At 32.0% G+C, this 25,470-nt stretch overlaps 2 protein-coding genes across 4 annotated transcripts; both read left to right on the top strand.

Moving 5' to 3' along the window:
- The first annotated feature begins 244 nt into the window (after window positions 1-244).
- Window positions 245-20,894, top strand: LOC106123535 (bestrophin family protein). 3 transcript variants are annotated; one of them, XM_013319929.1, is made up of 13 exons: window positions 245-700; window positions 10,657-10,767; window positions 11,190-11,361; window positions 13,189-13,391; window positions 13,559-13,727; window positions 14,797-15,045; window positions 16,428-16,661; window positions 18,031-18,262; window positions 18,857-19,013; window positions 19,187-19,275; window positions 20,043-20,231; window positions 20,354-20,487; window positions 20,612-20,894. In XM_013319929.1, exons 1-13 carry the CDS (start codon window positions 630-632, stop codon window positions 20,726-20,728), a joined length of 2,127 nt encoding a protein of 708 aa, XP_013175383.1. In that variant the 5' UTR covers window positions 245-629; the 3' UTR covers window positions 20,729-20,894. The 3 variants fall into 3 exon arrangements, with proteins under 3 accessions (XP_013175383.1, XP_013175382.1, XP_013175384.1); XM_013319928.1 differs by having other exon boundaries at window positions 16,428-16,688; XM_013319930.1 differs by lacking the exon at window positions 245-700 and adding an exon at window positions 3,454-3,576 and having other exon boundaries at window positions 16,428-16,688.
- A 2,611-nt stretch (window positions 20,895-23,505) lies between these two features.
- Window positions 23,506-24,844, top strand: LOC106123318 (mitochondrial translation initiation factor 3). Its single transcript, XM_013319571.1, has 3 exons — window positions 23,506-23,909; window positions 24,020-24,248; window positions 24,524-24,844. The coding sequence occupies exons 1-3, from the start codon at window positions 23,656-23,658 to the stop codon at window positions 24,704-24,706; spliced, it is 666 nt and encodes a 221-aa protein (XP_013175025.1). The 5' UTR covers window positions 23,506-23,655; the 3' UTR covers window positions 24,707-24,844.
- The last annotated feature ends 626 nt before the right edge of the window (window positions 24,845-25,470 follow it).

Genomic DNA, 25,470 nt, shown 5'->3' with positions numbered 1-25,470 from the left:
GGAGTTTAAATATTTTTTAATCTTATGTAAAATACAATTTTATGTGGCACTTCATTAATGGTGCTTTATAGTTTGTGTATTTAAGGAAGATTAGTTTGACAATTAACTGGAGATGGGAGAATTAGAAATGGGATGGTGGGATGGGATAAGTAAAATGTCATGCTGGCAACACTGCTTAAGTTCCATGATCTGTCACCGGTCATCCGTCAAAACTTAATATTGCTTACAAGTTGCTTACTTCACTCCACTCTGCATAAGCCAACTTATACATAGTCTAGTGGTGTGTAGTCCAGTCTGACGATGTTATGTTTTTGTGATTGTCTTCATTTCAATTCAGTTTAATGTTGCGTGTTTTCGGTATTGCGGTGTGTGTTGCAGTGTTTATGTGATTACGTATAGCTAATAATGTGGTTAACTTATTTTGATAAACATGAAATAAATTTATAACTGTTTTAAGTCAACACTTAGCTTCTACATTAAGTGTAAAATACGGTGACTAGTTTAAGTAAGACAAGATATTTCTGTCTTTTCGACACATCTATTCCGAAAAGTGTTGCTTTGCGTTATGAGTAATATAAAAAAATTTAATTGGTACCTTACTGTGATATTATAGCTAAAATCAAATCAAAATGACTGTTACATACACTGGTGAAGTAGCTACTTGTCGCGGTTTTGGAACATTTTTAAAAGTTTTATACAAGTAAGTTTCGATTTTTGTTTTTACAGATTTTAGGTTTATTCTGTTTTATTACGAAAAATTGAATTAAATAATGGTATACGCTAAATAATTTTACCAATTTTGTATCGATAACAATGTTAACACTTGATTTGAATTTCAATTTGTGTAACATTTATTAGGCTTATTTCACTTGTAAAATATTAAATATTCTTTGCCTCTTACGTCTTGATTTTATTCTACATAAAGTGATTTTTTTATTAAGTATTTTCAATATACATATACCTCTACAAGTAAGTTTTGTATTGTAACAAAACATAAACTTCACAAAGTTTATGTTTTGTTTACTTAACGACAATAAAAAACCTTAGTTGAAGTTGTAAGTAATTCAAGAATCGGAACTCGAAAAACATGTTGTTTTTTAAAATATACATATAGTTACTATTACCCGGTGCTTACTTTTTATCTGAAACCAATGTGTTTTTTCGAACATTGATCGTTCGAATTCGGAAATCACATGTCTTTTTTGAAGGCGTGGTTACAAATATCGTATCTCAGTAATCAGAGTATTTTAATACGAAAGCTATTTATGGTGGATATGTTTCTTGAAAGCCATCCTTTGTTTCGTCCTTTCACTATTAAATAGAGATGAAATTATTTCATACTCGGTTATTTAAAGCTTATTACTTAAGCAGTCCCTTAGTGTAGATTTCCATTGAAGGAGTATGGCAGTATGAGCCGTTGATGTCAATGTCCATTTATCCTTCATCCTGTCACACCTACATTGTAATGTGACATGACAAAATCAGACGAATTACGACGTTTATTTGAGTCTGACACTTCGTGATGAACTAAAAATAAAAAAAGCGTCATTTAGTGCTGAATGCTGAAACAAGAGAAGGTAGCTATTGTTTTTCACTCACAATACTTTGTTATATTTGTGTGGGGTAAAAATAACAAAAGTCAGATACGATAAAAGGTTGTCGTTTTTTCACAAACACATATATATATATATATATATATATGTATATATATATATATAATTATAATATATATACTATAATACTATACTAATTTCAAAATATCTCATATTCGCTAGGTTTCAATACCATCGAAAATAGTATTAAAAGTGTTTAATTACATTACGTCTGCAATTTTATGAAGAAACTGATTTTACTCTACTTCAATACAGTACACGCTGTTAAGAAACGGGTCAACAAAATCAGAAATCCATACGATATTCTTAGTTACTAGGCGAGGGCCGAGGGGACATTCATTATTCAGTCAACCCAGTGCACTTTCCAAAGCCCTACATTCACTCTTCAATTTTAAATCGATAAATATATAGTCTGTTATTTGTAGGACTAGGATGTTTTTTTTGTCCATAGAGCACAGTAGCAAAACCTTTTTTGTTTGTTATTTCGAAACTTTAACCGACCAGACAGATGTTTTGTCCTTCAAAAAAATATTGAACTTTTTGGTCTATTTATAAATATCATAGAAACTTGTTAGGAATCCTTTTTCTTAAGAACATCTGTATAACTTAAGAGCTTAATTCTACTAATTACGTGCAAGTGGTTACTAAAAATGATAGTTATAAGTTTAATAAAGCGTGAAAATTATCGTTTAAAATTATCTTTTAGTTATATTTTTTTTAATCCGATCCTGGGACTGCAGCGTAAAATTTCAAAACTACACTTTTATGGAAGAACGAGCTTTTGCTCACGACTGACTGTCCGCGCTGAATTTGATATAAAATGGATGAATACAATACTATGTATTATTCGAAACTACGTATTATTTATACCAAACATTTGCTTCATAATATTAATGAGATAGTAAGAATTAATAAGATCATATTAGTAAGAAGTAAGACAGCGCACATCTATAGTGCACAATTGTAAACAGTAGTTGTAATCAAAAGTACAATCTGAATAAGGGTTATATCCAATTGGAATTAATCGAAGGGGTAGACAAAGCAAACAATGAACGTATCCTTTTACAATAGGAAATGTATCGTAACACTACAGGGTGCGTAGCTAATTCATTTACGATCGCAATTAATGTTAGTTGTTAAATGATTGCGAAGTTATTTATTCCCGATAAATTACCAGTAAACTTGATAAAAGTTTACTGGTAATTTATCAGATATCGTATGTATGGAAATTTAATTGTAGCCTACATAGCTGAATTTATTTTGGCCACTGAAATGTCAATACAATCGTTAATATTTCGCGGGATTCAGACAGATATTATTATACAATTTTAATTTTAAATAATTGTTTATTGTCTATAGCTTTTGATATATGATAGTTTTAAAGTTGGTTATATAGACAGTATTTAAAAACTAGAGTTCTCTTCTAGCGCTATGTCTATGTATAGGAATGGTTTTTACTAATATGTTTTTGTAATACGACGCAGGTGAACATTAAAAAAATAAATGGCAATAAGAAATGTATCGTATGAATAAAATAAGTGCGAACAAGATCTTGATGTCGCCTGCAAAAAAAGATAGAATGATCTAATCGAATTCTTGAATGTTTCGATCATTGTAAAACTGATTCGCATTTTGGATAATTAGATCGCCTTCTCTTTACAATATGGCAAGTTTTACCCATATATAATTTTCCAAGTTTATGTCAATATTTAGTTGGAGATTGTTTAACAACTGATTGATCATGTTGATAACATATCGGTAGATAAGATGGTTCTTATAAGAAAAAAATAAACTATGAAATTCCCAGATAGTTACATTGAATTGTAACATAATAGTCACACACTTTTCTTTACTGTGGTGGAATAAAAATATTGTAAACAAATTGTATAAATGTGTGATAGTGTAGGTTATTACGAATTTTTCCATACTTCATGTCAACAAGACTTCTAGGGTACATAAACAGGTGCGTTAATCCACGCTTTTTTCGAGAATATTGACATTGATTGATAAGGTGCGATTGTCATTTTTGTCGCACTTTTTATCGTCATAGTTTGCTTATTCATTCAATTAACACACTAAATTACAATATAAAATTAGAGAAGTGGACCGGTAAGTTGACGTAATGCCGTGTTATTGACCTTAAACCGTGCGAATAATTCAATTGGGCTCTGCAAAGAGTTTTTTACTTACGCGATAATAACCGATGTAACAATGCCTTAAAATAAAATATATCTGTTCCCCTTTTTATAACGAGATGTAAATACTTTTTATATCAATTTAACTTATAAGTATTTAATGTCTGATTACTTAAAATAACTTTGAAAACTTTTACTTTTCGAGTTTTGTTTATTAGATACCACAGTTTCTGATGGATTTATTCGATTATTTTAAGCATGTACCACATCAAAATCATTGCGAACATAAAAAAAAATCACTAATGATTTCCCCTGTAGGATTTATTTATCTAGATATTTAAAAAAATATATAGTGTAAATTTAGGGCATGATCAGAAATATTTGCGGAGACATCAAAGAGCCGCAGTCTGGTTTGTTTATTGATCTAAATAAAGGGTGAATGTCCTCCGATATCGTACAAATCTTTAAATATTCTCTTCTTTGTTACGGTTAGTAAAAAAATTAACCACTAACAATTGTCATCATTAATGAAATAAACTGAGGAAAATCATTATTAAGCGAATCAAATGTTTTTCGGATTTGATGTTTGTTTTGTACTTGTGGGTATCTACGTATTTTTGTTTTTAATAAGTAATCGACAAGTAGTTGTGATTCCCTGAAGGAAAAAGTCATTGTTTAAATACGAAACATCAATATTTTTTAATTAAACATAACTTAAGCTGTTCAGTCATAATATTTGAGTTTCTTTTATGCGATCTGTTATATCCATTGTCATTCTAGTGCAGATATTATAACCAATAAAACGTTAAATTGGCACATAGCGTTATGTTCTGTATCTTATATAATTTCTGTTACACATGTGTGCGTTTTTATTAACTATGTCTATATCGTTTCACACAAATTACACGTTTATACTTCAAACAAAAGATGTACCCAAGGATCGACCGAAATGGAAAATCATAATCTCTGCCTACCCCTTTGGGTGGCGCATGTGAGTGTTTTTATTTTTTTATTTAATATATTGTTCTAATACTTTGAATGCGATGAGTGGGGTTGACTCATTTGTCTTTATGTGTGACGGTCGATAGTTTAATGAAATTAAATTTCGATAATATTGATATTAACAATGTACGCTTCATATATTTTTTAATTAGTTAATATGATGATAAGATATTTAAAAAAATAGTTTTTTTAATTTTTCTTAACTTATTTAACATTAGAGAATGTAAATGAGGATAATATTTGCGTTTTAGCAAACTTAATTTATTGTTTTTTCCTGTATTCTGTCCTCGTTGCTACATTTTAATTTTCACATAGTGTTCGTAAGCCGTTGAAGGTCGATACAAGTGGACTTGAACTAGTTCGCAGTAACCTGAAAATGTTACGATTACACGCATAGCAAGTGTAATCTTTATATTGATGTGTCCGAATTGTTTCTCACCCTCAACTAAATCTTACTAATTTTATAAATGAAAATGTTTGGATGGATGTTTGTTTGCCTCAACGAATCTTGATGAAATTTTGTAAATATGTAGAACATAGTCTGGAAGAACACATAGGATACTTATTAGATTTTTTTAAATCCCGTAGTTTTTAGTTCTTTAACTGAATACTCGATGCTTTTTTATTTTGTTACTGCGGGCCTTTTGATCTAACACAATGGATGACATTTTATTGTCTTACGTTACGTTTATTTATTTTGTTAATAAGATCAAGCTAATCACTTCGCACAAGTCAATAGCGGAATCTATAAGCGCCCGATAGTTGCAGAGTTACATGTAAAATATTAATGAACTGTAAATAAATCGTTATGGTCGGAAAAAAGCATATTGCTATATAAACTGCAAACATAGAGTAGAGAGACGTAGGCTTTAATACTTCGTATTACATTCCATACATTTTTTCCTAATACTCTGCTTAGTTTCCTTCATTATCAGAACAGTTCCTCATGATGCATAAATTATTAATGAATGGTAATTTTGTTATCGCTAGTAAGTACAGCTCATAGTGTTACAAGACGGTCATGGCTACGATAAAATAATAAAAAAATAATATCTTACTAATGCGATAGTTTGGATAGATGGATGAATGTTTGTTTGAAGGTATCACCAGAATGGCTGCATGCAATTTGTTAAAAGATGCTATAGATATAGAACATAGTCTAGAAACATGTATAGGCTACTTATTCAGTTTTCTTTTCTTTAATTACGCGGGGACGGAGTCTCGGGCGACAACTAGTATGTATATAACTCGAAATTGAGATTCCCAGTATTTCTGGTCTATTCGACGTCATTCTGACTCACGCAGTTCTTGCATTACTAACTCATTAACGTTAATGTTATGTTAAAAGCAGACTGAGGTAAGTACTTAGCCGAATTGAATCCGGCCGCCGATATGCTCTGTGTATTTTTCTATTACTCATCACTATAATTCGTTTGCTTGTTGTTCTTGTCTGAGAAACAGCTGCTGTAGCCAAATCCAATTCAAATCAATTACTCCGAGCATTGCAAATTTATGTATGTTAAAATTCCTTTTTTTAATAAAGATCATTTGTATTCAAACACGCTTAGAGGTTAAAATTACGAGTCTGAGTGTATGTAAGTATTAAATTAAACTTTTCGTTTTTCAAATATATTTGCAATTGTTCAATTTTAATTATATGGTTAGGTACAAATGATTACCTAGGCTTAGAATCTTCCGACATTTTTACCGCTGTTGTCGCAATATAAGATTAATTATTCGCATTATTTAAAAAAAAATATAACTGAAAATATGTATAGTACCCGGCCTTTAAGTTGGGAACAAGAATACATCTATTTCGGTTGCTTTTTCTTTTATGTTCATTTTAACAAATGCTGATTAGATAGCATATTTATGTTAAACTTGAACGTTTGGCTACTTGATGAATTTGAAATTTTTCACAATGGAAAAGAAATTCAAAATTGGTTACCTATCAGTTCATCATTTGTAATGAATGATTGCAAGGTTGTGAGTTGCGGCCTTCGAACATTGGCCGTCGCGTGATAAAGATCATTTTCATTCAATATTATAATTATTTGTAGATATCATTGTTTTATTGTTTCTCAGTAATCTTGCTTCAATAAATAAGGTTGATTATTATATCGGTTTTAACGTTTGTTGCAAGGAACAAGATATGTTTTTCTGTAACTGCAATACCGCAAAATTAGGTGACTGTACATTTTGATATTTTCGTTGTGTTAGTAATTGTGTACACCACATATATGAGCTCGTACAAATATGTACCACTTCCTGACACATGATTACTGTGATAAACTATAAAATTAAGCTATTCATTCAGTCCACGCCTTGACATGGCCTGGTGGCGTGATGCGTCATTTCATGACGTAATATCCTTCTCTGTGATTTCCATATTCACACCGCCTAGTGCACTAAAACCAACAAACAATTTGTTTTGTAATCGCCCTGCACGTTCGATTCAAATTCAGAGTTGTACTTAATGAAGAGTATAAAGTAGTATAGTAAGAAGAAGTAAACATCAACAATAAGATATGTAGCGTTGTTGTCATGTACGTTATCTTCAAGTCTTTAGGAATTGTATAATATCGTTGTTGTAGAAGTAACGTCAGTAACCAAACACCACAATAACGTAATAATTATTGCAGATTTTTTTGGTACAGTTGTTATTATATTTTAATGTTAGCGGCTTTTATAATGATACCGCAATTTGATAAGATTATAGAGACGAATGATAAGAAAATAACTTTGTTGATTTTTCGAGTATTCCACCTCATACTTTAACCCTAATTAGCCTAGAGTTTCAATTTTGATACCAATCTTTTAAACCGAATGTTCACATTACTATTAGTTTTTTTATAGGTTGGCTGTACCTTTTTTACTGTTGTATTATATTCTTTCCAACGAAATTAAAAAAAGAACAAATTTCATTATAGTCTTATTTTATCAAGCAAACACAGTAATATTAAAAATAAATCACTTTCGTATGTAAATCAGGCTAATTAAGGGTTAATTGTACAAAAACAGCTAGATAGCTAATCTTAACACTAAACTACTCAATAGAGTCTAAACTACCAGTTAGAAAATAAAATAAAGATTCTTTCCATACATTCAATTTGTTGTAAGACAATTGTAATCAAAGCCTTAGTCTGTTTGCATTTGACCTTAGACATTAATTCTATTCTAGATACGTGCCAGTTCTACACGGAGTACTTGACACCGTTCGATGTAAAAACACAAACGTATTCCTTACGCATACTTATTATCTAACTTATGAGTATAGATAGATTTCCTCGCAGCAATAAAACTGATTGTTATCAACGGACGTACGACAAAGCTAACCATTCCTGGCGCACAATGCTTGATATATGAACGTCTTGATGTAGTGCAAGGTTGTATAATCCAAAGAATATAATATTAATTTGTACTAAAAGTTTGCTCATGACATATTGTGACGTGCACATGTCAATAGACTCGGCCTTTGTCTATATACGACAGTAAATAGTTGATTTTAATGTTATTGAATAATCTGTGAAATCAACCATTTCGCATTTGTTTTTATCACTTCTCCGAGTGTAAGGTGCATTGCCAGCGTGGGCGCTTGAAGTTAATCTTTTCTTTCTATAAGGTAGTCGTTTTATCCAACCAAACCAAGGTCTAGCTTTGGTTTAGTTGAAAACACCATTCGGCTTGTAGAGCTAACGAAGAAGAAAAAAAAAGGATTGTTATTATCTCTAACTCTTCTTCAACAAAAATCTTTAGTTTTGCTAACCTTTGATATTATGAATTCTTCGCGCTCAGACAAAGTGACGCCGCGTGGTATGGCAACTTTGTAGTCGCATAATATGTAGACTTACTAACACCGACTATATTGTTAACCAACGTGGGGTTTAAATTAAAATGACAATTGTGTTACTGTTATATTGTTACACAATACAAGAGCAATTGTAATTTTCAACGCCACGTGATGAGTCTGTTAACAAGGGTAAGCGCAAATCTAATAAATATTTATGCTGATATTTGTGGTTACAGTAAACAATATAACATAGAAACAGAACCCGTTTAAATCTACTACTGTTGACATACATTGAGACAAAATTCTAGCCTATACTTAAAAAAACATACAGACGAATTGAAAACCTCCTTTTTGAAGTCGGTTTAAAAGTAAAACAAGAGATTTTTTATATAAGATATATTACAAGCATACGACTATTAGTGACGTTTTTTTTTATTTAACTGAGAACAACACGAACTAATGTTTTCTATTAGTCTAGTAAAAGCTAGAGCGATTAGTTCGTCATAAATATCAAAGGCAATCAAGTACGTGCGCTGTATATTATAAGAGAAAAGCGACAATTTTATATGTAGAAAATTACATACCAAACATTAACTTTTCTTCTTTTCGTGAAAGTATAACGCATTTGAAGAGATTCAAGAGAGTTATTGATGGGAAGGCATTCCAATTGCGCGCGTCATGTCCAATAATATGAAACCAAGAAAAATCATGTGTTTGTTTGATATCAATATTTAAATATAAAAAAGTATAACAAACAGTTGTAGAGTACCAGTTGATCGTGGGACAATTATTTCATCGCGGTTTATTTTGCGTTCAGTCGGATAGCTATTATTATAGTTTGAATAACGAAATTTTGCAATGTATAGCATACATTTTTTAAGATAGGAAACTCTATAAAAAATCTTTGCTATTCCTATGAGGTAACGTTAACTATAACTTCCACTTTAACGTCTTTTAGGAAACAAATCGATTAATTTTATTTGCGTTATAAACAGCAATATAACAAGACCCCTACTCTATTGTGGGTTTCTGACACCAAATATCCCGTATAAAACATATTGTTATCTCTGTTGGGCCAAAGATACAAAGAGATGTCTTAGAAACCCACGGTTAGTCCAAAGTGACATTTCACACGTCATAAATTCCATGAATGTTGTCTTCGTCTTATTAACTATTGCAATAAAAAACAAACATACTTGCAAACGGAGACTTCAGACATATTAAATCATTAATATCGTTTGTGTCGCACACTCGTATGTATCATGACGCAATCAACACTTGATCGCGAAGTAATCAGATGTTGGGCTTCTTTAATGACAGCAATTAAACTGAGGCAAATGTATAGTTAGTTCCTTCCAGTCTAACAAATACATTACGATTAACGTATACAAGCAATTAAAATTATTACTATGGAATTATCTTACTTCTTACTAATATTATAAATGCGAATGTTTAGATGGATGAATGGATAGATGGATGTTTGTTCGAAGGTATGACCGGAACGGGTCAACAGATCTCGCTGAAATTTAGCATAGATGTAGAATATTATCTGGAAGAACACATGGGCTACTTATTAAGTTTTTTTTTAATTCCGCCCGAATGGTGTAACGGGCGACAGCTAGTATAAGAAGTATCTTAACTAGAAATGTGATTGTTAGAAAAGATAAAAAGAATGAGCTATGTAGGCGACTTAATTTTCGTTCAAAAGGTACGTTCCTTGACTTGAATAACCATCTGCTCTTTTACCCTATAAAATAATAAAGGGCAAACACGCAAGCTGCAAACTTTTTGCCAGCTAATGACGAACACAATACATTGCATGTGTAACCATCAAATACTAGAGCGTTCAAGTAACGAGTAAATTAAAAAATAAACCAATTAAAAACTTATTTAAGTATTATTCAATCAAATAGATTTTTTTGCAAACTGTCGCGCGCGCTTTCCGTCCGCGCGCAATTAAAAAATAAATAATTATGCCTATAGGTTCCTCCAGACAATTTTATACATTCCAAATTTTAGATGGTGTTTATCGCACATTATTTACTCTAGTCATAACCGTTTTTCACATAACAGTGGAGGGAAAAACTTTAGTCTAAAATGATGATATCGTTTGCAGATGGCGGGGCAGTATATACAAACTTGTATGGCTGGATCTACTAGTGTTTCTACTTTCGTATTATACACTCAATTTAACATATCGACTCCTGTTAGATGAAAATGCTAAAAGGTATGTATTTAAAATAATTTGTTATTGTTATAGTTTTAGTTAGCATGAAGTAGAGTCGATCGCCTCTACAAATGTATTTAACATTATGTATTATTTATTACATATTTATGATTGACTTGAATAAATAAATAATATCTCTTTTGTTTTTAAATTTTGATATTAGAATTCTTTATTCAAACTCTACATTGTTAATACAAGAATCTGGTTCGTAAAACTTGATGGAATTTTTCCTATAGGTATTTACTTTCTGAAGATACGTTTACTTTATGTCACATTTAGCTTCTCTTTTCATTCGGTCATTTGATCACGAGACAAAATGCATAACACAACTTGACTAATACACAATAGGTTTATATTGCAACTATTAACATAGTCACTTGCCTTCATTTATTTCAATTGTAGACTCGACTGTATATCTACAGGATGTTCGAAGGCGTGGTCAACTACTGCAGTTTTCATGGTAACGTGATACCCCTGTCTTTCGTCCTGGGCTTCTACGTGACTGTGGTGATGAACCGCTGGTGGAACCAGTACACCACAATACCTTGGCCCGATTCCATCGCTGTCTTCGTATCTGCAACTATTCACGGACAGGTAAGGACTTTTGGTTCTTTACATAAGTTTGTGACTGAAATAAGATCCGTTTTATTTGTCTTTTGAATACATACAGGCAAATCAGAGTCACATAAGAAGTAAAAAGTTTAAAAATATTTTTTTTCTTTAACTAATACTTCTATGCTTATCACCATGTGTGTTTAAATAATTTAAACCAATTTTAAATGTCCTTAACATGGTTTACTAATAATTCAAATACTGAATGTATTTATGTCAAGAGCAATAAACATAATACTAGCTGTCGCTCGCGACTCCGTACGCTAGGTATTTAAAAAAAAGTTAATTAGTAGCCCATGCGTTCTTCCCGGCTATATTCTACATGTATGCCAAATTGCTGCGAGATCTATGCAGCCCTTCTGGAGATAACTTCAAACAAGCATCCATCTAAACATTCGTATTTATAATATTAGTAAGATTAGCTATTTAGATATTTTTATACTCATTATATATTTTTATAATGCGCTTAATAAAAGGCGGTATTTGTTTTGCGATAAGACATCGTTCTTTTTACGTAATTCAGAAAAAAAAAATAATCTACGCCTGCTAAGATAATGTCTACGATATCCGTGTTACGTAAGTTTGTTTGTTCCGACGATTAGAACAAACACTGCCACGGGCAGATAACAGATGTGAGATGGACAGTTTGCACTGAATCAGCTGTACACATTTTCCGTTTGAAACGAGTGAATCAGTTTCTTTTGGCTATACTATGTTGTCTTATCTATTGGTCACATATAGACACTGAACACATATGTCTGGTATTTTACTAGTTTTTGTATATTGTTTTAAAACAAATATAGCCTATGCTACTCAGTAATAATATAGCGAAAGAATTTTTGAAATGGTTCCACTGATTTTCGAGATTAATCGTTATATACAAAAATACAAATCTTCCTTTAAATATTAGTGTAGATACACATAAGCATAAACAGTTTTGTCAACTTCTTTTTAACATCAGGAAGAGACATAGATTACGTACTCAATATAATCTATTGAAAAAGTTTATTACATGATGCTTGTTTGAAAATGTACAGCGTGATTAGTTATATATAGTTGTTATTTTATTGGTCAGAATTAGCACACAGTTCCGCTTACAGATTTGAAGTTAAATATTGGTATGTTGAAATAAAAACAGTGTTCTTGTGTAATGTAAGAACATGCCGAAGTGCTGACTAAGACGGAATGCCCCATTTTTCGGGGTTATCGGATATCCTAATAGCGTCACCCATCGAAGTAAATAATGTAGAAATGCATGCTATTGCTATGAAAGAATAATTAAAAAAATGACCGTTGATGTAAAGTAGGTTTTAGTCAAATAATTAAGGTAATAATTGTGATAGCTTGAAAATGTAAGTTTGCATATAAATAACATATTCTAAATAAGTATATATTTGAAATCTATATTAGTATCGAATAAAGCGGTAACCATGAATATTTTACCAATATCATTATTTAATATGCCCGTTGCGAATATTACTGTTAAATTTCACTCGTCTTTATGAAGGCTGACTTTTCTTTATCGATGCGTTGGCTGTATGTTGAATATTTATAGTTTAAAGCAATTTAAAATTATTAATCATTCTGTATGACCACTGTTACCTTTTCTTGAGGTATAGTTTTTGAGGATACTTTGCCGAAGTTAAGCGGTGGAGAAATAATCAATATAAATTAAATAATAGAATGGGGTATCTGGTCTTGTTGTAGGCCGTTCAGCATGACATAACTTCTTACGTTGATATATATCTTGTGTGTGGTATAACGTAAGGAATACTTATAGCATGTAAAAAAGTAACGTTTTATTGTCAGGATGAACGTGGGCGTCTGATGCGACGTACAATTGTACGCTACGTGTGCCTCTGTCTAACTATGGTACTAACTATGATCTCACCTCGCGTCAAGAAACGTTTCCCAACGTTAAACAACTTGGTCGAAGCTGGTCTCTTACTGGACAACGAAAAGACGATACTCGACAACCTAAATAGCAAATTTCCAAAGCCTTCAAAACATTGGTATGTTTCTTATTACCGATTTAAATATTTATTGATTTCGTTATAATGTACTGATTACTTAAATCATTAGATAAACTTCTATTAAAATAAAGTTGCTTAATTATTTTATAGTGAATTACACTACTAGGTAGTAGTAGGTAGAATTAAATTAAATTACATATTATTAGGTTACCCATTGTATGGGCTACAAGTATAGTGACGAGAGCCCGCAAGGAGGGCCGAATAAGAGACGACTTTGCTGTGAAGACAATAATTGACGAGCTGAACAAGTTCCGAGGACAGGCAGGGCTGTTGCTCAGCTATGACACCATCAGTGTGCCTTTAGTGTACACTCAGGTAATGTACTAATATAGTATCAATTAACAGCCGAACCCAATGATCGACCTTGAATTGTTTTTGCTTATTTTTTTATAAGAATAGGGGCAAACGAACTTGCTTAAAACTGAGACGATCTATGGTAATCAATAGCAATATATCTTATCTATAATTTAAAGTGCCGAATTAAAGCATGGATTAATAACTATTTAGAAGTTATTATTTCAAGTTTGTGGTATGAATACGTAGGTATATTTATTTCTCATTCGTTAACTGTAAATATTTCTTGTTTTCGTATAATACAATTTGGAACTTTGTAGGTTTCTGCTGTTATAAAATTAGTTGTGGTTTAATTTCCTTCTTGTGAAATATCGTCTAACATTGAATACGAGTATTTATAGTATTAATTTTATTCATCCATAGTTCTTATTTTGATAACCCGAATGTCACGCAATATCCGTGAGTTTTCACAGGCGAAATACTGTATTGTGATCTCTGTTTAATTAAAGAGAGTGAGGGAGATGATTAAAGTCGAATCTGGACAAGTGAGACTTCTATAAGCGAGAGTCGTTGTCCTGTTAGGTGAAACAGTTCTTCTTGATATGTTCGTCAATTAGAGAAAATATATTACAAATCGTATAGACATGGTAATGGCAAATATACATAATTTACACAAACGAAGTTAGTGCTTGTTAGTTTCTGAAAACGCCAATATAGAACGGGTCAATGACATTTTAACGTGTTTATTATTGTTGCCCGGTGAAATATGTGCAGGTCCGTCGAAGGTTGGTTACGAAGCTTACTACTTTAAAAGTAAAAATTAATAAATGTTAATAAAAAATAACTTGAAATTAAATCACTCGTGTAGTACAAAGTATATTTGTCGGGAGCGCCAGACGGTCGTCGACATGGCACCGAATTGTCGGAATTGTGACATACATTGTAAAGCTTCTACTAACTTCATTCAACCTCAAGACTCCTTAGTAGTGGAATACAATCTATTTTATTATTATTCAGTGTTATAGGTGTCTGTAGAGTTTTGACTTCAGTATATCTCGCGTTAAAATACTAAAGCAAAAGTTTATTTCAGGTGGTAACGATAGCCGTGTACTCGTACTTCATAACGTCTGCGCTCGGCAGCCAATGGGTGGACAACAAATTGCAATCAGCTCACAGCGATGTCTACATCAGCAATATAGATCTTTACTTCCCAATATTTACGACACTAGAGTTCTTCTTCTACATGGGCTGGCTGAAAGTGGCAGAGTCATTGATCAATCCTTTTGGGGAAGATGATGACGACTTCGAAGTTAACTGGCTGATTGACAGAGACTTGCAGGTTTGTGATACTTAAATATTCACTGTCGAAACATGTAAAAAAACATTGAAGATGAGATGTTTCTTTAAAAAATGTCCTAGAAAAAAAAAGATTACAATATAACAGAGAAAATAAATAGAGGTTTTTGGGATTTCACAGTAGCATTTGTTGTTAAGACGTAATTTGTTTAGTCTTTTCTCAGGTATGTAAACATATTATGCCGCAATAAATCATTACATTTTTAACTTAATGCGTACGTAGCGATAGGAACAGTTCCTATGGTATTTTCCTAGAAAAATAGATTTCGATTACTAATAATAGCTTGGCAAAGTATGCACAGAAAGCAGTTGATTAACGAGTTGTAACTAGTTGATATTCTCTCAAATTACTTTTTAAATATAGCATTTAAGTGATACAGAAAATTTAATTCACTTTTAATTGAACACGTTAACATTATCTGTTAAAACAATATCATAGAATTGTTTAAGCGTTTGATTGTTAGTCAGGTTTCAACTTTTTATTTTAATTTCTTATCTTTCTTATCCTACAAAATTTATTGACTATATTTGATGTTTGATATGCAAAGATTAATGTTTTATTAAAAATAATGGAATATACGTTCATACGAAAATTTGCAATAGTAATTGGTAACGTAATAAAATAACGAATACAGAACAATTGGATTCATCATTCTCAGTTTGTAATTTGACTGTGCAAAATATGTTTTAGCATAAAATAATTGCAATTGGATACTATCCAAAACAATTATAAAACGCTACCTTTGCAGTATAATAAAAATATGAAATGTGAATTTGCTCTTTATGGCTGAAATTTTCAGTTCATTTCAATTTTATATCTTGAATTGGTATCTACAAATTGCTTTTATTATCAGGGCTAGGTTAGCCTTTTTTTTCACACCATGATGTATCAAGTTAGTTTCCCAGCTTTGAATGGCCTTAAACCGTTGTATTTTCAAAGTCAATTTCCGCTTAGTAATCATTGATTAGCTCTCTATCTGGAATTAAGTCTGTTACCAAATGAGGTGACGTTTCCTGCAAATTACAATAATTCTCTTTCAGCACTGACCTTAGCATGTCTTTAACCAATGGCATTAATGACTGAGCAGCATGCTATGCACACATTCTACGAATGTCCCCTTTGATGTATCGTTTTAAACGGAATACGTATTCCTGGTACTTTCTAATTATAAAATTTGAGATAGCTAAAGTACGCTAAATATTTTTAGAAAGATAATTGTCCCATTTCATACCGTTACTTATTAAAGATACAAGGATCGTCTTTTAAAGGGTACAAATATATTTCCTTATAGTAAGAATGAACATGTAACAATCGATTAAAAAAGACGTAACGTCCACTAACTGGACTTCTTTGATTATTTTTAGGTTTCATACATGATAGTCGACGAAATGCATCACGAGCATCCGGAGCTGATCAAGGATCAGTACTGGGACGAGGTGTTCCCCGCCGAGCTGCCGTACACCATCGCCACTGAGAACCAGAGGGAGGAGCATCCCGAACCTTCGACAGCGCGCGTCGCAGTCCCAGCGCGCCAACGTAGCATGGTCACTGTCGCCCCATCTTCCGTCAAGATCGAGGAAATGGTCCCCTCCAACACCGTGAGTTACAAGTTCGCCCCGGCCGAGGTTAGATTTGACCATATTTAAAGCATGCTGCACGGCTGTATGGAGCTTCGCAGTGTTGCGGTGTGCAGGGTTGCCAATGACGTCATCTGTCACTACCTCACGTGACTACCACGCCTGGTGATCGGGTGACTACGGTTAAGGAATTTTTGTATTGTAATGTATTCAATATTCGTTCATCTATCCTATATCTTCAGCTCTAAATTACCTTTCAGGTGTCTCAAAACAAGTTTGAAATATCTTGCATCACTCTACATTTACGCGTACTAGGATATGTTTTAGTTGTCGATGCCGGTCTCAAACAAATAATTATAATAATAAAGAATTCTTATGATTCGCCGACTCTATACACCTTATCAGTTCAAAGTATAATTATAAATTACAAATATCAAATGCAGTTTATCTAATAATATCTGGATTATAGATAATCTGTGCTTATCGTTACAGGAAGTAGGTTTATCGTTTTTAATCTTACCTTGGGAGATTATTTTTATTTTAGCCCTAATTCTTTCATCAAGTTCAAAACAAAATAAAAGTATGAAATCGTCCCTTATTTACTTTTGTAAATCCAGACATAGCATTTGAAGATATAGATATTTGATATTAAGGACAAAAGGATCATACAATAAACTATTGCGGCTATATTTATCGGAACTACAAATATCTTTTACGTTTCATTTACTAAATATTTACCTACTTTTTATTTAATTCTGCTGCATATATAAAATATTCTTATAAAAAAGTTTTCTAGTAGAATATACTAACTGGCTGACGCATGTTTTAACAAAATTTATAATTATTTATTATAACAACGAACTAACTCGACATTTTTTTTAGCTTCATAAATACTTTTCTATATCTTTCTCTATAAAAATTTCATTTATTTTAAAAATCTTATTTGTTTGTTCTAAACGTTAAAATTATACTAATATTTGTATGTGACTAAATAAGTATTTGTTGTATTTGATTGTTAAAATGGTTTTCGTGCTGTAAATAACGCTCTTCGTTTTTGTGATTGTTGAATACTTTGGTAACCGTCTATTAGTTAATCTTTACTACTACTTACAACTTTTTATTTAAAAATCATCATCGAAAAACGTATAATTATTCCCGATTTTATAAACAATCATGAAGTTTTTTTGTGTAAACAAAAGAGAAGTGAAAAGTGGACAGTAATATTTGCTTGCAAGAGAAAAACTTTAATTAAAAACATCTCTCAATAACGATTCGTTAACGTTATCTTTTCTCACTGGCGTTTCTAGATTATATTGTAATGTAAATATTTGTGAAAGTAAAACAAAATATCTTATTCTAGTTTATGAAAATATTGTTTTTCCCATCGCAGCAATTACAAATGAACGACGACGCGGTATCGGGCATTCATTTCATCGTGTCAAGAGGCAGTAAGCGCGGGAAAAAAGAGGACAGGAACTCCATGGGGTCGAGTAATTCGATGGCGTCGCTACAACAAACTCCAATGACGCGCGCTAATTCTGTCACCTCCATGTTGAAGAGATTGTTCTCGAAGGAAGATCAGAGACAACCCTCTGCGCCCGTTAATACTCAAACTGATGGAGGTAAGCAACTGTTTTACGGTAATTATTTTTGAAGTAACAATTAAACTTTAAAGATGTTTATAAGACTACTAATAATCTACAATATCACAACCTCAACTAGTATAGCATTATACGCACCTAGCACACTATAACGAAGATTTTATGATGTAGATGTCTCTTTCAATTTACTGTCTGTTACAGCCGCGTTTCAAGGGACTTATTTTATATGATTTCTAAAATATACTCGCTCATTTTTAAACAATACGATCTAACGGCATTTTACGACGAACGTAAGACAGAAATGGCGCCCATGAACGCCATATTAATAAGGAATTTGCTATTTTTATTAACTTTGCAATGGCGACTAAAGCATAGCGTGAGTTCATCGAACTCATTACATTTATGGTGTTCAGGTTTATGACTGCCGTGCTTTGTAAATATTTCGTAGCTTTGATTTTTTACTTGCGTTACAATATTTATAATCTACGTTCTTTTGATAGCATAGTGCATACTAGGAACCAAAATCAAAAAAGTCGAGAGGTCTTTTAATGGATGGTCTCATCTATGCACAGAAATAAAAATATTTAATATGTACCATAAATGTTTCTACAATAGCTTCAGGAGGCACTCGTTTCGTTATATCAGCGAGTAATCCGACATTGAACAAACCGGCGGCGACCGCAGCAGGCAGTATGAAGATCGCAAACGAGGTCATCGAGGAGGTGGATGAGCAGGCTACCATTACCAGCATGGGCAAGCGGCAGGAGAACAGGTCAGTTACCAAGAAATACTTAGGGCAGAGAATAGACTTCATTTTCAATTATAAAATAGAAGATCTGTCTTCTATCCTTTTTTAAAAGACCGGCATCGTTACTGCATGATGTCCAGAACAATTATTCACCTAATTTAAAATTGAAACTAAATGTAATAATATCGTATTTTCAGGCCGACTGCGATGAGTTTGTTCGCGCAAGGGCCACCGAACGCGAGCGATCCAGTTAATGTTCCGACGAGAAACTCCAATCATAATTCTAGTAAGTTTTATTTTTAATATTAAGTATTATTAAGGCACGTTGATGTAAGTAAACTGGGGTTTGGGCTTGGTTCGTTCCATATACTTTAAAATCTGGTAATTTGAGGTAGTGCTCTACGATTTTCCCTTCTATATGAGGTATTTTTGCAATTATATTTATTTCTTTTACATTATAATATATCAAGTGGAAACTGTTTGAATTGTTAATCAACGAGAACAACATGATAAGATTACATTTGACGTTATATCGCCCCTCAATCGTACTTTTTATCACAATCTGCATTGTCTTAAGATCTGAACTGTCTTTTCATTTATGTAAGAACAACAATATGGTCAATGACGCTTAAACCAGTATGTTACCGTAAACAATGTAATTTTCGGTGTCCGGTTTCTTTTATAGCAAAAAACCTCTAAACTTCAAATATATTTGTTTATCTAAAGTAGGTATTTCCGGGATCTAATCTAAATTTGAGCGATATCATTTGTTCTTGATCCTCAGATCGATCACCGCGTATAACTGCGATGAAGATAAAAATATTATTTTGTATTTTATGCAATTACAATACGACTTTTATTTAAAACGTTAGCTGAATGATTTTGTATATTCACAATTAAAATAAATTAACGACTTTTTTTTTATGTTGCGGGATAAATTAAATGGCCACCGCAAAACCGCTTCAATACATGAAGTCACATGAGACGTTGTATATGCTTTATTGACCGTTAAGATGGATGGTTTATCGATTATTATGTTTCCCATTAAAACAGCGACTCGTCTATCGTCGTCCGCACCGTCGCAATGGGCGCGCGCGGCGAGCGCCGTGCTAGAAGGAAGAGGAGACACGAGTCCGGCTGCAAAGTCCCTGCGTGCACAGGACTCATTCCCAGGGCTCGAGCGGCCTCGCCTCGACAGCGATGTCGGGCCCTCGCTAAGCGCAGCCGGCAGCCAGACCATAAGTAAGACACTTTCACACATCATATTATTAAAACGTTCAGGGCGACTATGATTGTTACTCATTAAAGTAAACACGTAGGGCTTCAGTCGGCATTGAACATGTTAAAGCCAGTGTTTATTCCAGTGGATGACGTAGACGGTGTGGATGGAGACGACGATGACATCGACGATTTCGACCGGCTGCGCAGCGTACGTGAACAAGAGAGGAAAGAGAAGTACCGACAGAAATTGATGGCTCGGTCTGTTAGCGCACAACAGGTATTTGCATTAATTTCCTATTCATTTACCGGTGTGTTTTCGACATTAGTTCGTAATAACATTTTTAAAAAAAATTGTAGAAAATTACATATGTAATATCAAATATTATGTGTTTATTTTCCAGCCAACAGGCAGTCAAGAATTAATAGACAATGTGCTTTTATTAGAAGAATTACTGATGCAGTCTGAAGCATTGAAAAAAGAAAAATCGGAACAGGATTCCAAAGAAGAGACATCTTGACAGTATATATTTGATTGGAATGAGTTTTGAGTCAGTATTATAAAATGTGATACTTTACTATTGTATGTATTGCTTTAAGCTAACATCGACGAACCATGTGTTATTAATTTATAAGAGTATTGTGTACATAGATAATGAAACCTGGGTAATAAAGAATTGTACTGTTTGTGTGTTGTTTCATTTTTTTTGATAAATTCTGCTGTTTTTGCAATTTATCCTATGACATATGTATATTAAAAAACTAGCTGTCGCCCGCGCGGATTTACAAAAAAACGTAATTAGTGTAGCCTATATGTATGCCAAATTTAATCGAGATCCGTTCTAGAGATATCTTCAAACACCCATCCATCCATCCACGTCACATCCATCTAAACATCGTTTATATAATATTAGTAAGTTAAATAAAAAGCAGCTCTCCAAGGCATAAATTCTAAAAAAAAAAATAAAAAAATGAATAAACAATATCCTATGTCCATCTCCTAGCTCTAAGCTACCTCCTCACCAATTTTTAGCCATATCGGTAAAGCCATTCTTGAGTTATAAATAGTGTAACACTTTTTTATATAAATAGATAAAAAACAAAAATAATGAACTGAAACAGAATGAGATTCTAAATTTAATTTGTCAAATATGAAATCAAATTCTTATAATCTACCTTATTAATTTAACTATACCTAAAATATAACTAGTTTGAGTTAAGAAGTACAATAAAAGAAATGTTGAGAGATTTTTAGGACTTTATTAAGCTTAACATGTACAAGGTAACAGCTTACAGCTTCAACTTAGTCCTTCTCCAGTGACGCCTCTTAGCGTTGTACCTGAAATTGAAGAAAATATTCATTGTATCTGCTATTGTAAACATCTAAAATATTATGCAAACCTTTCTAAAACATTATCATACGCTAATATTTAACAGCTAAAACACTCGCATACATTTTGTCTTGTGTCACACCAACTAGAGCCCACCAGGAGCTCTTCATCAGGGGGAGTGGGATTGGTATAATTTCATGAATGTCACCCATCGCACACTTAACAAATATGTGTTTTAATTGTCTATTTAAAATATTTTTGTTCTCAAAACACAATTAGTATTTCTTTTTGCTTGGTTACTGGAACTAATCTATACTAGTATTTTACAGAGGACAGATTTGATTATTAGCATTGAATAGGTACCAAAACTACTGAACTCATTTGAAAAATTATTTCACTGTTGAAAAGCTGCACTGTCCCTGGATGAAACACATAAGGCTACATTTTTAGATTCCAAAAATTTTTTTAGACAAGTGCTGGTTAATGATAACGATAGCTTCAGCCTCAACATATCCAAAGCTGCTACAAATTTCTTGTGAAACTCTCGGCAGCTGTAATTGTAAGCCAATAGAAAATTGCTTGATACCATAAATATTAAATTAATAATTTTAATGCAAAATACTAAAACATAATGTATATTTTCCTTCTACAACTCAAAGGAAATAGATTGGGTGTCTCCGACATTGCAAAGTAAAAAGGAATTAATGTCAAACTACAAACTGAATATTTGCATAAGTTATTATTTTTTAAGCTCAAATTTCTTCTCTTAAAGTATAACTCTGGACTGGTTCAGTTTCTTCCAGTGTGATTTAATATGTTACTATAGGCTTTAACTTTCATAGTTACAGAGAAATGATAATAAATGATTCATGGAAAATACTATTGGACATAGATGTCTTTTCTTTACACTGTTCAGAGTTAAAACAGACTAAAAGAATAATTAGTAAGATTTTACCACATTCTTTAAATATCCTTTTAGAAATCTTGATTAATAGCAGTGATTTGGGAACAATTTGGATGCTAAAGTTTCTGTTGACATTCCTAATTAATCGAAACAAACTTTGAATAGCACTTTCTTACTTGTTTATAAACTCAGAATGCTATTATAGAACTATATTTAAACCACTTACTTATACAAACAGAACCCTACAGTCATGTTTCAAAACAAGTCATGACATTTAGATTGATTGAAAGAAACAAAGCTGGATCCAATGCAATGCAATAATTTTGATTGTACTAAATCTACATCTATAATTACACTTTTCCAACACGTTATTAAATTACTACTTACCGGATTGTATTTCCAGTGCGCATTCTAACCCATTGCGGAATTGGTCTGTTCTGTTTGAGTTTTTTAGCAAGCTTGCGCTTAATAATAAATGTTTTGTGAGCGGACTGAAAAAAAATAAAACCAATATTTTATATCTATAACTATAAATTGTAAACGATTCATTAAATAACTAAAGATTTAGTTAAAATTAAATTTACCATTGCGCCGTCTCTGAGTGTCAAAACAAAAAGAGAAGTGAAGTTTCGAGCTATTGGCTATGGTGGTGAATTCTCAAAGAGTAGATAATCTCTGTCTATGCTTGAGACAGAAAATCAAAACGAAAATACTGGTAGAGGCAGTGTGGTAGATGTTTAAAAAATTCAATGTTCAGCAAAAATAGTTTTCCAAGATCGCCATACAGATATCACAAGAATCATTCGTTGTGTTTCTTGTTTGATAGGCAAGTTAGTGGTTAGATAATAACTTACGGAAAATTCACCGCGAATGGGACTTATTATTGGGAGCTACTCTTTGGTCCAACGTCGTTGAATGTTCTTATTGACCTAAAGGTTCATGTTACCAGGTCGTAAAATTAAAAAAAAAGAACGTTTCTTTGACAGTGACAGTTAAATTATCAATTAAATTTTGATTTGACTTTGACAACTTATCAATATAATACTTCAAATCAATACATAACAGTATAAGAAAATCGTATTCATATATACCTCAAGTATTATTTGATATGTTTTTAAAAATCTAGTTGGTGTTCGGTGTAGAATTCTCTTCAAACTATACGTATTGTTTAATTTGTGTTATTGCTATTAATAGTTAAAGATATTTTTACAAAATGAATAGAATTTTTGCTTTAAGCAATTTCCGACGTTTAGTGGATCACAATAGATTTGTATCCATGAAAATAACAGCAGAAGGAAAAGATGTACCAAAGAAGAAGAACTTTGAGAGTAGGATAACTTTAATCGGATCTGATAACTCTGTTAGTATCACAGATCTAAAGAGCGCACAGAGTTTATCTGTTAGGCGAGATTTAAAACTAGTTAAAATACAAGATATCGACACAAAAACTAGGCGTCCTGTTTATAAGTATGTACCTAATAAATTCACTATATAACTAGCTTATCTCAATATTTTTTTTTCTATCAGTCTCGCTGATGATAATTTGATTTTCAAATCAGAATTTACTCTATTTACAGGCTGTTAACAAGTGCTCAATATCTAGAAGAAGAAATTGCAAAGAGAAAAGAAAAGAAGATTTCAAAAGAAAGTCAACTTATAAAGGGGCAAAAATTAATCACATTAACAAATAGAATTGCAGAAAATGACCTCATGACAAGTGTGAAGAAAATGATAAAACTCTTAGACAAGCAATTTGAAGTAAAGGTTGTTGTGACTGGGCCTGACAGTGAAGCTTTGGAAAGTCTGGTATGCAATGACACTTTTACAAAATATAGCTAATTCAATCATTCATAAAAATCTATTGAAAAAATATCTGTTCTGATCCTTAGAAGTGCACATTATAAAGCAGTACTCAAATCACTTCATTTAAAAACAAAAAGATAAATTGAAATCAACAGCACATATTATATTTGAATATTTAAGTAAAATTAAAGCTGATGTTTATTTTAACATCATATTGGATTTTTAGTAAATAATACAATGTCACTGATTTTTTTTTTAAATTTAAATTATTTTTTCAGGATAAAATATGTTCTGTCATTGAAAAGAACACAAAATCATCGGGCAAAATTGTTCAAAAAAGGAACAAAGGGAATACTTTGAGATTTCAGTTGATACCAGTGAGAGATAAATCATCCCAAGTTGGGAATGATGACTCCAACCAGAACTCTGAAAATAAAGGTGATGAAAAAGGCCCACTGTGACTAGCCGTTGTCATTATAAGCATTTTATTAGTTAAATATTTTTTATACAACAAATATTTTTTTAAATCATCTAAACAAGACAGTGTAAAAAATGAACTTAAATCATGTGAGGAATGTTAATTTATTTTAAGTTGAAATGTTAATTGTGTACTTATTTGTAATTATGTAAATAAATTATTTTAACACTGAAACATATTGCAATGGTCATTAAAGCATTATCAAGAAGAAATCCCATCATAATTTACTTAACTGATAAAAGAGTAATGTTTTCGCAACTATAAAAATAAGTTTTATGTGAATTCCTCAAGTTTTGAGAATTTATAGAGAGTAATAAAGTCCCATATCTGTTTAAAAAAAATCGGAATCTCTGTTACAAAAAACAGGCAATAGATGGCGCTACCAAGAGAGTCGGATTTTTTATTTTTTTTACTAATTGTAAAGATTAGGTTACGTCGTAATAGCAGCTATCCAGTTTTCCAATACCAAAACGAATTAAACTTAGTTCTTTTTTTTAAGTCAAGAGCGTTGTTGAACTTCAAAGGTGAAATTTTCTAGGAAGACAACCTCATTTTTATTTCCTCCTTTGTCCGCGTACCGAGGTAAACCTAAATAAAACAAAAAAAGAAAGAAATGAAAGATTTAATACAGCATCCATTAATTCAGTCACTTTTTCCTAGTTTAACTTATTTATAAGAAAGTTTTTAACATGGCAAGGAAATACTTTATTCTAATTGTGGTATTACTAAAATAGTTTATAAGTTAAT

Source organism: Papilio xuthus, unplaced genomic scaffold (genome assembly GCF_000836235.2).
Source record: "Papilio xuthus unplaced genomic scaffold, Pxut_1.1 DF826115.1, whole genome shotgun sequence".
NCBI lineage: Eukaryota > Metazoa > Arthropoda > Insecta > Lepidoptera > Papilionidae > Papilio > Papilio xuthus.
This window is presented reverse-complemented; position numbering and strand designations above follow the sequence as displayed.